Below are 12,028 nucleotides of genomic sequence, written 5' to 3' on the forward strand. Positions count from 1 at the left end.
TTGATTGTTACATTTTTTGGGGGGGGGAATTTCATATAAAAAAAAATGTGAAAAATATTGTTATTTTTGCAAAATTTACGCTCTTTTTTTGTTTATAGCGCATGATCAAAAAATTGCACAGGTGATCAAATACCACCAAAAGAAAGCTCTGTTTGTGGGAAAAAAAGGACGTTAAAATTCATTTAGTTACAGCGTCGCACGACCGCGCAATTGTCCTTTAAAGTCACGCAGTAAAAAATCGTAAAAAACCCCCTGGTCAGGAAGGGGGTAAAATCTTCCAGGGCTTCAGTGGTTAAGTTGCACCTTGTACTGTCTTGTTAAAGGAAAACTTATCAAGAAAGTAGGAGGACTCCATCCTTGACGTCTCCTGAAAATTCTGTTTGCCTGGCCGTCATACTGATCCAGTATCACAAGTACTTTCTGACCCACTGACCTGGTGCAAGTATATAGATCAGGAGCTCTGACTTAATAAGACACTCATCAGGCATATGCAAAGCAGAATGACAATACCTCCTGATTGCAGCCCTCTCCCCGAGCAAGATATATTCACCCAGGGCATCGTCAGCTTTGTCACTTGGGGAATCAGTGATGTCATCTACCCAGCTACATTTTGACACCATATGACAACGGAGCATACCCAGGGTGGATTTCTTCAGCAGGGAGGCCCTGTCATTCTGCCCTGAATGGGTAGATGGGTATTCTTTACAAACACTGAAGCAATAAAAATAAGGGTAAATGTGTGGCAATATCCTCAACCAACCAATCTGATTTAATCTTTCACCTTTTTTGCATTGGCTGTCATTAGCAAGCTTCAGTTTTGCCACTGTTTCTAGTTCTCTGTTTTTTTGTATATCAGCCGTAACGATTGCTAGCTCTTGTTCTTGCTTGTAAAGGCTCTTTAACCAGGTCTGTGTCCTTTTTCAGGGCAAGAAACAACTGCCAACCAGTTATCATTTACAGTGATAGAACTGGCACGGAACCCGGACGTTCTGAAAAAGTGAGACACATAATATGATAAAAAACTAAGATACGACTTTACTGATGTATCATCATTTATAATCAAATCATTATTTGGGCAAAAGAGAATAATGCATTTATATTTATTCCTAATTTAATTGGATCAAACTATAACAATAAAAATATTTTATAACGAAATCATTGTAAAATTTATAGAGACAAGTGAAAAGTGCAAAACATACAGTACATTGGTTAAATATTATACATATTAAACAACAAACTCTGTTTACCTTTCAGAGCTCAGGATGAAGTGGATGAAGTTATTGGTTCCAAAAGAGACCTTGAGTACGATGATCTTGGAAAACTTCAATATTTGTCTCAGGTAGATACAAAAACAGCATTTTACAGGTTATTCGATATTTAAAAGCCCCTTTGAAGCAGGGGAGGACTGGGCCAGGGGGCAGGGGGGAAATTGCCCCTTGGGCCGCTCTAAAGTCCTGTAAAAAGGCTGCACCATTTCTGCCACAGACATGTCTAAAGGATTCCTGGTGAGAAGTAAAAAGTCTCTGCCACTGATCTCCTGAGTGGATGATGATGACAAGGACAGAACGCAGGCCCCCTTCCCCAGCATAGATGGTGTAAACTGTGTCTGAGCAGAGGCCGTTTCCTTGCCCCACTTTGGACTCTTCCCCCCTGGCCAGCCCCAACCGAGCTGTCCCAGCTTCCCCCAACCGCCCCTTGCTGGCCAGGGTTGGAGCCTGGATTCAGCCGGTGAGTAGAGAGTACCTGGAGCAGGGCTTCAGCCTGGAATGGGGGTCAGGAGGAGGACGGGAAGAGGGAGAGTGGGAGGGGGGCAGAGTCTCTGCACCATGGGACTCTGGTTTGTACTTGCCCCCTGGGCTGAAAGTTGCCAGTCTGCCCCTGCTTTGAAGGTACATGATCACCAAAGCCAATTCAGTTATGAATGGACACAGGAGCAATTGGTAGAGTTCACATACTGTGACAATTTAAAAAAGGAAGGGGCCTGTAAATGACATATTTACCAGCCCCTTCCCCCACTCTTCTTCCTGAAAGCATTCCCTGAAGCAGCTGGCAAGAGAGGGGAAGAGGAAAGCCAGTAACGCTGCGGGGGGGGGGGGGGTAGACCAAGGGAGCACACAAGGCAGCAGGAAACAACCTGGATAAGAGGGGAGGTGGGGCGGCATATAGAGGAACCAATGCCCTCTATTTTCCTCCTGCAGCCACTAAATTACGGCGGGAGGGAGTGGAGGGGAGGAGAAGCTGTCTTTCAACTGCTGCAGGAGGAAACTGGAGGGTATTGGTTGTCACCCCCACTGTCCCTCCTATCCAGGTATAGAACCAAACATCACATGGGCCCCCTAAAGCATGGGGCCAGGTTACCCCTATAGTTACACCTCTGATGTATACTGTATATACGATAAATATATTTAATATATATTGTTTAAAAGATAAACGTGGACCATTTAATGACTTTACAAGTCTGCATGAGTACATTCCTATCACGTTACGTCACAATATAAATACATTTTATAGTTTTACTTAAAAGCCTCTTTGCCTAGGCTGAGTTGATGCAATGATGCACAATGTAATGTTCCACTGCAGGCACACATACCTCCTCCTCCGCCAACTCTGAGTGACAGCCCGCTTCAAAATTCCACGCTTAAAGTAGTAGTCCGCTTTAACACTAAAATCCTTGCATCTACAGACATCCACAATCTAACCTATCTAACCCTTTAAAGAAAAAATACCTTTTTTGAAGCCGATCCGACCCGATCCCAGGCTGAGCTGTCAGCCGCAGCTTCACTGTGTAGGCGGGTGCAGAGGACACATCTGACAACGGAAGCCTCATAGTAAGTCTATGGGTGACGTCACTTCTCATTCATTTCAAAGTCATTGTCGGCTGTGTCCTCTGCAGAGCTTCCGCCGCTGACGACCGGACCGGATTGGCTTCAAAAAAGGTAAGTATACTGCTTTCTTCTTTATAGGGTTAGATAGGTTCGTGTTTGATCGTGTATGTCTGTAGATGCAGGGATTTTAGTTTTAGGGTGGACTTACACTTTGAACCAACAAGAAGAAAAGCAAGGCGCTCCCCATGCAAAAGCCTTGTTCAAGTTTATTGAAGCATCCGATGCACAGACAGTTACACCTAATTCCTGCATATGGGGCTTTTTTTTTAAACTCTGCTTTAAAAAAATGATATTCAAGTAAATATTAACTTAATAAACGTAATTTTATTAGTTTCAGCTGACTGCCAAATTCCTTTGTTTTTTTTTTTTTGTTTTTTTGCTGCTGTAATGTGACTTCCTATCCTCTGGCTACGTTCATTCTCTATAGTCCCCCTGTGTATAGGAATATACAGTAGTCACCCTCTGTTACTTGCCTCTGAGATGGACTATACAATGTGTAGTATATAGAGCAGTGTTCATGACCGCATCTAACATGCACTGCTCCTTCCAAACAAAGAGAAGTATGGGGAAAAATGAGAGGTTTAGGATCTCACAAAGGACATTTCAAGGAGGCAAAAACTCACAGCAAGAAACAATTTCATAAAGAAATAGAATATAGGGCCAATAAGTAGTGGATGTATTGTGCTGGAAGAGTGCTCCATAACGCACCCCCAGCACAAAGAACAAGCTGTCACCAACAGCTCCAGGTCTCAATTATTTGAGCACGTGACTGTCAATCACCATGATCATTCAGAAAAACCTGCCCCTGTTCTCCCTCTGAATGGAGAAAAAAGATACAATGCATATTTTTCTCCTAGCTAGAGAAAAAAAATCAAAATAAGATAAAATAGATCAGGGATTGATCTGGGTTATTCTCAGGGTTGAAGGTCAGGGTCAAGGTTGGATCCAAATGTCGGGTGTCAAATGTCACCTTTTTTTTTTTAGAATGAAAGAAAAACATTTTTTTAATTTAGTGCCAATGTGTTAAGGTATAAATAAAAAAAAGAAAAAGTAAAAATGCGCTCTATTGTTTCTGGGTCCTACTACGGATACAAACAACAAATAATATACACATAGCTGGTATTGCCACAAACATCAGCACTAGGAGAATTTATTTATTTATTTATTTATTTATGTATTTTTTTTAGTAATGACAATAAATGTATAGTAACATTTTAAAAAATGTTTTTTTTTTTACTATTTTGGTCCAGTTTTCCTTTGATTAAAAAAAAAAAAAAATCAGGCAGTATGCATTACCTTCTACCACTATGTAAAAGCACAATTTGTCCTGAAAAAGCAGGATATAATCCACCTGAATTTGCTACGTAGTTGCAATGATATTGGAAACTTCAGATTTAATATTTATCTTCTCTAGGTATTGAAGGAAAGTTTAAGACTCTACCCTACTGCTCCAGGTACATCACGTGCACTAGAAGAAGAAACCGTTATAGAGGGCGTGAGGATTCCTGCTAATTCCTCCCTGATGGTAAAATTCAAACCCTCACCACATTCACTGACCCAAACAATGTTTACAGCATACATACAGTAATCACTACCCTAAAGAGACCCTGTCACTAATTTAAAAAATTGCAGATAAAAGCAACAACTAAATATGTATTTTACATGCTTAATTGCAGTGTTTTTTCCTTGTGTAGAAAAAAAATGATTCTCTTGCATTGTTTGAACTTGCTAAAAAAATAGCCTAATTGATTCCCTAGTACAGCACCCTTCCTTTGTAGATGTCAAAGCTATTTCCTTTTCTGGGAGTGTCTATTATGTGTGCTGGCCCAGCAACTTTGCCCCTCCCCTTACCTCCCTACATAACTTTTTATGCAGCTGTTGGGGAGGAGCAATACCTGCAATGTCCCTTTGCCGGTGCCAGCATCTTCTCCCTGACTATTTCTGGGTGCTGGTCTTTGGGCATCTTGATTGCCTGGCATGGGATGATGTCTCCCTGCTTTTGCACAGGAGTGCTTCATACTAGCACATAGGCAGTGTGCCAGAATGTAAACTGAGCTGTGCATGCGCAGCTCAGTGTACATTCTATGCAGGGCGGGCCCAACACTTTGTGCTGCCCGGGTCCAAGAATGAAATGCTGCCCAAAAAAAAATCACGCCCACCAAAAGGCCCCCCACATCCATTATTTTATATAGATATAAAATTTTGAAAGTTTTATATATACTGTTATCTTCTTCCATAACTCACCACCGGACCGGTCCACCAAACACCCGCTGTCTGTCCTCAGTCTTCCTGTGACTACTGTGTCTGCCGCGGCCACCGCCCTAGAAGATCCAGCCTGTCCTGCATGAGATGGAGTGCGCTGATGTCTGACGTCATTGCGCACACCATGATAATGCGAGGAATGTTCTCAGGAGGAGACGCCCCGCCTCCTCATTCTCATCAGTTTGCACTACGGGCCGCAGTATGAGATGGGGAAATGCCGCCCGTAACGCGCTGCAAACTGATGACACAAAAACCTGGGCATCAATTTGCTGCCCCTCTCAAAATGCCACCTGGATCAAATGGACCCAGCGGGACCCACGGTAGGGCCGGCCCTGATTCTATGGAGGATTGCAAACAGGCAGGTAGGTGTATTTTATTACACAGGAGACATTGCATGTCCATTCTGCAATAGAGAGCCTGTCTGCTCACAATGGTTTTTTTTTATTAGCTTTAGCACCATTTTAAATGTTAGCTGCAAACAAAATAATGTTTTTTTTTCTTTTTCTTAGGCAAAGTGAGAATGGTATTGAACTTCTCTTTGGCTTTTATTTGCTGTCTGTGTCCCTATTGACAAATATTACCCTCACTCTCTGGACAGGAAGTAATGAAAAATCTCTCCAGTGGGAGCACAGCCTGGAGACAATGTTCCTTAAAAATGGAAAGGGTCTTTTTTTTTTTTTGTTGTAAAGGGTGGAAAAGAGTCACTGACACATATACTGTATATAATATCCTATATCTCAGCTTAGTGAGTGATGTTTATTGAGTATTGCTCTAAAATCAATACCCCTCATAAAAATATGGAATGTACTGAAACAAGATTTGACCTCTTTGTTTTATAAAAATAAACCTATATCTTCTGTTGTTCTTTAAACAGTTTAACTCCTACATCATGGGAAGGATGGAGCAGTTTTACCCAGATCCCCTTGTTTTCAACCCAGATCGATTTCACCCTGATGCTCCCAAGTAATTCTTTCTTTATTACCTGTGCTAATTGTTACCTTTGTGATACATTGGAAATAGCCAGTTTGCTAAAAAATAAATAAATAACATACTTCTCATTGGTTAGGAGTCTCCATACTTTTTAAGCAAATGATCAGTCAACTGTTATTCAGACTTTATGGGGCCAGACTGTGGCCAGTGGGAGTAGAAAATATCCTGGCATTACAGGAAGTAAACCATACCTCGGGCTTGGTGGTCAGTATGTGGTCAGTAGGAGGAGGAATAGTGCCCCATCATTGGTGTAAGTGGGAGGAATAGTGCCCCATAATTGGTATGAGTGGAAGGAGCAGTGCCCCATGATTGGTATTAATGGGAAGAATAATGCCCCATCATTGGTATCAGTGGAAGGATCAGTGCCCCATCATTGGTATTAATGAGAGGAATAGTGCCCCTTTTTTGGTGTCAGTGGAAGAAATAGTGCCCCATCATTGGTATCAGTGGAGGGAGAAGTGCCCCATTATTGGTATTAGTGGGAGAAATAGTTCCCCATCATTGATGTCAATGGAAGTTATAGTACCCCATCATTTGTATTAGTGGAGCGAGCAGTGCCCCATCATTGGTATTAGTAGGAGGAATAATGTCCCATTATTGGTGTTAGTGTAAAGAATAGTGCCCCATCATTTGTATCAGTGGAGGGAGCAGTGCTCCATCATTGGTATTAATGGGAGGAATAGTGCCCCATCATTGGTATTAGTGGGAGGAATAGTGCCCCATCATTGGTATTAGTGGGAGGAATAGTGCCCCATCATTGGTATGAGTGAGAGGAATAGTGTTTCATCATCCAATCATTGGTTTTTGTGGGAGGTATAGTGCGCCATCATCCCATTATTGGTTTTCATGAGTGGTATAGTACTCCATTATTAGTATTAGTGGAAAGAATAGTGTTCAACTGTTGGTATCGGTGGGAGGCATAGTGCCCCATCATTGGTGTCAGTGGAAGAAATAATGTTGCATTGTTGGTGTCAGTAGAATAGTGCCCCAAGGGCCAGATAAAGACAAGCAAAGCAGAGGGTCGCAGTTTAGAGACCACTGGTCTAGACAGCCGACATATCAGAAAAAATAAACATGTAAAGGTTTCCAAATCAGTGTTGCCTTATTGCTGGATGTAAATGGGGATCATACAGCCTTTAAGATCTCTTTGGAACGGCTCTAGGAAAAAAATGTTTTCATAGAGTTATATCTCAAGTCAGTGTCAGATGTTAGCATAAGGTCAAGCTGTGAATTTTTTGGGTTTTCTTTCCTTTAGACATCTAAACTTACATTTTCTAGTCTATTTTTGCCTTAGGGCAACGGTAGCACCTAAAAGTCTCCAATTCTAATGATTTTCAAAACTTTTCTTTTTAAAGACCGTGGATGTTCCCAGCAGTATAAAAGCCAATGGAGGCAACCATAAAAAATTGGGTATTGTTGCTGATTCTTGAAAAAAAGAAAGAGTAGGAAAAACAAGACCAGAGACTGAAGACCCCCATATAATGTAGTTTCCTTGGTTTTTATGGCCACAAATAGGAAAAGATCTTGGAATAATTTTATTTACATATGGTTAGGTTGCAGTAGTCCACCTAAATAGTATGCAACCCTTCATCAGGCCTATGGAGAATATCTCTGTGTATATGCAGTAATAATCTTTCAGTGGATGGTCGAACTTGAAGGCTTGTTCCACCTATTGGACCATGTTTTATACTTTGTATTACACCCATACAGTATTTGAGCTGTAACATGAAACCTGGTTGCATTCCCAAACCCCCACTCTCAAACTGCCCCCCATTTACCTGAATCACGGGGGTCTTCTCTCTGGAGCATCCTGTTGTTTTTTTAATTTAGTATTCACAGATTTATATACAGGGACCTGTGAATGAAAGACTACAAGTTCTATCTGCCAACATGGCAGGGACTCACAGTGTGCCAGCACAAGTACTCCGACATCCCTGCACTTGTAGTCCATTGTTTACTTCCTCTAGCCCCATAAATGTACAAACCTGGGGCTGAGATGTAATGCAGGAGTCTGTGTATTGCACCCATGATGCACTGGTTGCTTGCAGTGCTCTGCAGGCTTTAATGCAAAAATGTAATAAATTCAAATTATTTGTTTTAAATAAGGTGTGTGCATTTGTTACATTTTTGCAAAAGGCAAATTATTACCCAGACCTTGGGTGGTGGGCAGCGGCAGGTGTGGTTTGTAGGATAAGAGACATGCAAATGGAAATGCTTATATTGCAGAGGTGTCCAATATTGGTGGATTATGCATTTGGAGCCGTTCTAAAATGTATTGTACTTATGATAAGTCACCATATAATGTGTTTCATACCAACGTGACATTTCTTTAGCACAAGTGAGTCACACTTTAGTTGAAGCTCTGAAGAAAGTTGTCACCAGTGTACAGAATGTGAAGTAATCCGACTAAAGTATATGTGACTCACCTGTTATGAAGACGTAGCAGGCAACCATGAAATGCGTTATATGATGTTTTAATGTAACTACAACAATAAAATTGATTTTACTCTGGACACAAGACTTTTTTAATTGTCTTCTCCATACGCACCTTCACAACAACATCTTGGGAGATTTTTTTTGCACAGCTAAGAAAGGAGCACCTGGTACATTTTCCCAAAATCCACCAAATGCTCCCAAAGGACAGGGCTAAAGATATGCTGTATGTTTAGGGCAAACAAGTATTTAGTAAAGCATCCTCTCTCCATTGCATTCTAATGAAAAGTGCCTGCAAAATACAGACATGGCACCCAGCTCATTAAAAAAGCTTCCTGAAGCATACTCAATAAACATTAATGATAGATCAACACACATGGGAATTTTGAAAATGTGTTAATGAGTTTCCCTAATGTCAAAGTGTAGGCCTTAATTAAATACTCATACAAACAAATGCCTATTCACATTTGGTCTTGGTGTAGCACACTTTAATTCTGAGAGAATCGCCTGTAGTAATTACATTTTTCAGCTGAAATGTTTGGCACATTAACTGAGTCATTTTTCTTTCTCCAAACAGGCCATATTTTACGTATTTCCCATTCTCTCTTGGGCCACGTTCTTGTATTGGGCAAGTCTTTGCACAGGTATGATCATTTAGTTTATCACATAACAATGAGGCAAAGAAAATGCCTGGTGTATAGAGACATATACACAACTGGAATACATCAACAGTAGGGATGATCGAACGGTTCGGGTCGACCAACGGTTCGACCCGAACATTGACTGTTCGAGGTTCGGCCGAATTTAGAACTTTTTGCTGAAAAAGTTCGGAATTCGGCAACCAGAACCGACCAAAATGCAATGGGACAGGAAATGGGCTTTAAAAGCCAGTGATTGGACCAGAACCATAAGTAAAAGCCAATTGAGGGGGCAGGAGAATGCTAGGAATGTGATTGGAGTGACTAGGGGGTCCAGAGGCCAATCATTAGTGAATTCGCCCCCCAGTATATAAAATAGCCTGACCAAATTCCTAGCATTGTAATACAGGGACGTGGAAGAGAGTGGAAGCAGTTCTGTTACTTCTGCTTCAAAGTGTCATTTAGCAATTATTAGTGTGAGGAAAGGGATATCTAGTGTAGTTAGGGTACTATTTTCCACTATAGTTAGATTTAATAATCTAGTTTCTGTAGGGAAAGTGTTAAGTGTAAGGGGACCGTAGTGTAGTGTAGGGTTAACTGACTCTGACTGCTATGGCAGGGTGACAAAACCCTTCCATTTGAGGGTGACCGCTATAGAGAAAACATCGTTTCTCTTAGAACACTTATAGAACCGGGATATGGCTTCGCCCCTGTCACCCTGCTTTTTGCTGCAGGCATTTATAGGGCTTTTTTGAGGACATGTTTGGAGTCAGGCATGACATCTGAACTTCTGTGTAGGGGTATATATACCCACACACATGTATGTATATATACACATACACATATATACATATACATACAAAAAAATGCCCAAAAAAAACGCCTGCTGAAAAACACACCTGGGCGTTTTTGTAGCTGGCGTTTTTTTGGGCATTTTTTGGGGTCTTTGGAGGCAGGCAAAACATCTGAACTTCTGTATAGGGGTATATATACACACACACTTATATGTATTTATACACATACACACATATAGTTGTTATAGCAGAGAAGCCATATGGGTGTTAATTATTTAATTAGCGCAAGCATAGTGTTCTGCTACTTTCACACATATATATGTGTATATGTATATATACGTACATGTGTGTGTGTGTATATATACCCATACACAGAAGTTCTGATGTTATGCCTGCCTCCAAAGACGCCCAAAAAATGCCCCAAAAAACGCCAGCTACAAAATGCCCAGGTGTGTTTTTGCAGCAGGCGTTTTTTTTGGGCATTTTTTTGGGGTCTTTGGAGGCAGGCAAAACATCTGAACTTCTGTATAGGGGTATATATACACACACACTTATATGTATTTATACACATACACACATATAGGTGTTATAGCGCAAGCATAGTGTTCTGCTACTTTCACACCTATATATGTGTATGTGTATATATACATACATGTGTGTGTATATATACCCCTACACAGAAGTTCTGATGTTATGCCTGCCTCCAAAGACCCCCAAAAAATGCCAAAAAAAACCGCTTGCTACAAGGTGTGAAAATAGTGGAGCCATATCCCTGTTCTATATTAATTCTAATACAAACAAACTTTTTTTTTCTGGTTCTGGACATGCTACAGAGCTGAAAATTCACAGGTACACTTTTTAGACCCCCCAGACACTAAATCCAAAGAAATCTCATTTTTTTTTTTTTCAATAATTGTCTCTATATCAAAAATGACAATTTTTAAGAACTTTTTTTGTGTGATTAATAGTCCCTGGGGCATGACCCAGAACCCTAGGCACTTTTTAGGGGCATTTATTGGGGTTTAGGGCTTCAAAATTGTGTTTTTTGATTACCGAAGTTCGGGTCCCATTGATTTCAATGGGGTTCTGAAATCCGGGCCGAATTTTCGGGAAGTTTGGGTGTTCTGGTCGAACCGATTTTTTCAAAAGTTCGATCATCCCTAATCAACAGGACAAAGTTCTCTTTATATCTTGTCATCTCTCTGTCACTGATACTTACCTTCCCCTCACTCTCCCACTATCCCCTTGGCTTGTTGGACTCATGAGTCTAATCCTTGTGGGAGCTTTGTGTCGGAGCTTACACAGGGTCATATGTCCTCCCGCATGTGTTCACCTCTGGTAATTTGCGGATCACTGCGATCAGGCTTGAGCACCACATCCTATGAGGAATAGGATAAGGTCATATGCTTCCCCATAACCATAATTTTCCAAGGGCTCTGACACATAAACAGAGCAGTGAAGGACCAAGGGGAAGGTAGGTATCAGTGTTTGCTTGGAGGGACAGGGGGGTTGTTATTAAGCAACCCTGTCACTTTTGCTTATTCCTGTTAACTAAAGATTCATTTTTGTTTCTAAAAACAGCTATGCTTATTTGGTAACACATACAGTAAGCATCTACTTAATTATACTGCCCAGTAAAATAAAATTTGAGTAGAGTGACTTAAAGGGTCAGTCCACCCAAACCTGATACTCAGTATTTAGTAGAGACTAGAGAGTTGAAGTTAAATTGCACCTTCTATGGTTCCCCCCCAAGACTTGTATTCTCACCAGACCCCCCCAGTCCAACTGTGAAGATTTGGATAAATAAGGGCTCTTTCAGACTTGTGGTCTGAAAACACCCCAACTGCATGCATAGTTATATAGTTGAGAGGATGGCAATATAGAAAACATTACCAAAGTGCGCTAAACAAATAATGAACCAAGTGTTCAAAGGTACATGGATGGTATCCGGATTTATATCAAAATCATATGCATTCAGTCCAAAACAAAAGTGCAAAAACTGTGAAAAAATCTTTCTTTTCAAATT

General features: G+C 40.9%; 1 protein-coding gene across 1 annotated transcript in view; it reads left to right on the forward strand.

Moving 5' to 3' along the window:
• The window catches only part of LOC309569225 (cholesterol 24-hydroxylase-like), a 204,653-nt gene that overhangs the window by 189,722 nt on the left and 2,903 nt on the right, over positions 1-12,028 (forward strand). Inside the window, exons 21-24 of the mRNA XM_082274978.1 lie at positions 1,255-1,339; positions 4,300-4,410; positions 6,022-6,110; positions 9,148-9,214. Of these exons, the coding sequence (XP_082131104.1) occupies positions 1,255-1,339; positions 4,300-4,410; positions 6,022-6,110; positions 9,148-9,214 (352 nt within the window). The remainder of the gene's footprint in view (positions 1-1,254; positions 1,340-4,299; positions 4,411-6,021; positions 6,111-9,147; positions 9,215-12,028) is intronic.

Source organism: Pelophylax lessonae, assembly GCF_965119305.1.
Source record: "Pelophylax lessonae genome assembly, chromosome: 13".
Lineage (NCBI taxonomy): Eukaryota > Metazoa > Chordata > Amphibia > Anura > Ranidae > Pelophylax > Pelophylax lessonae.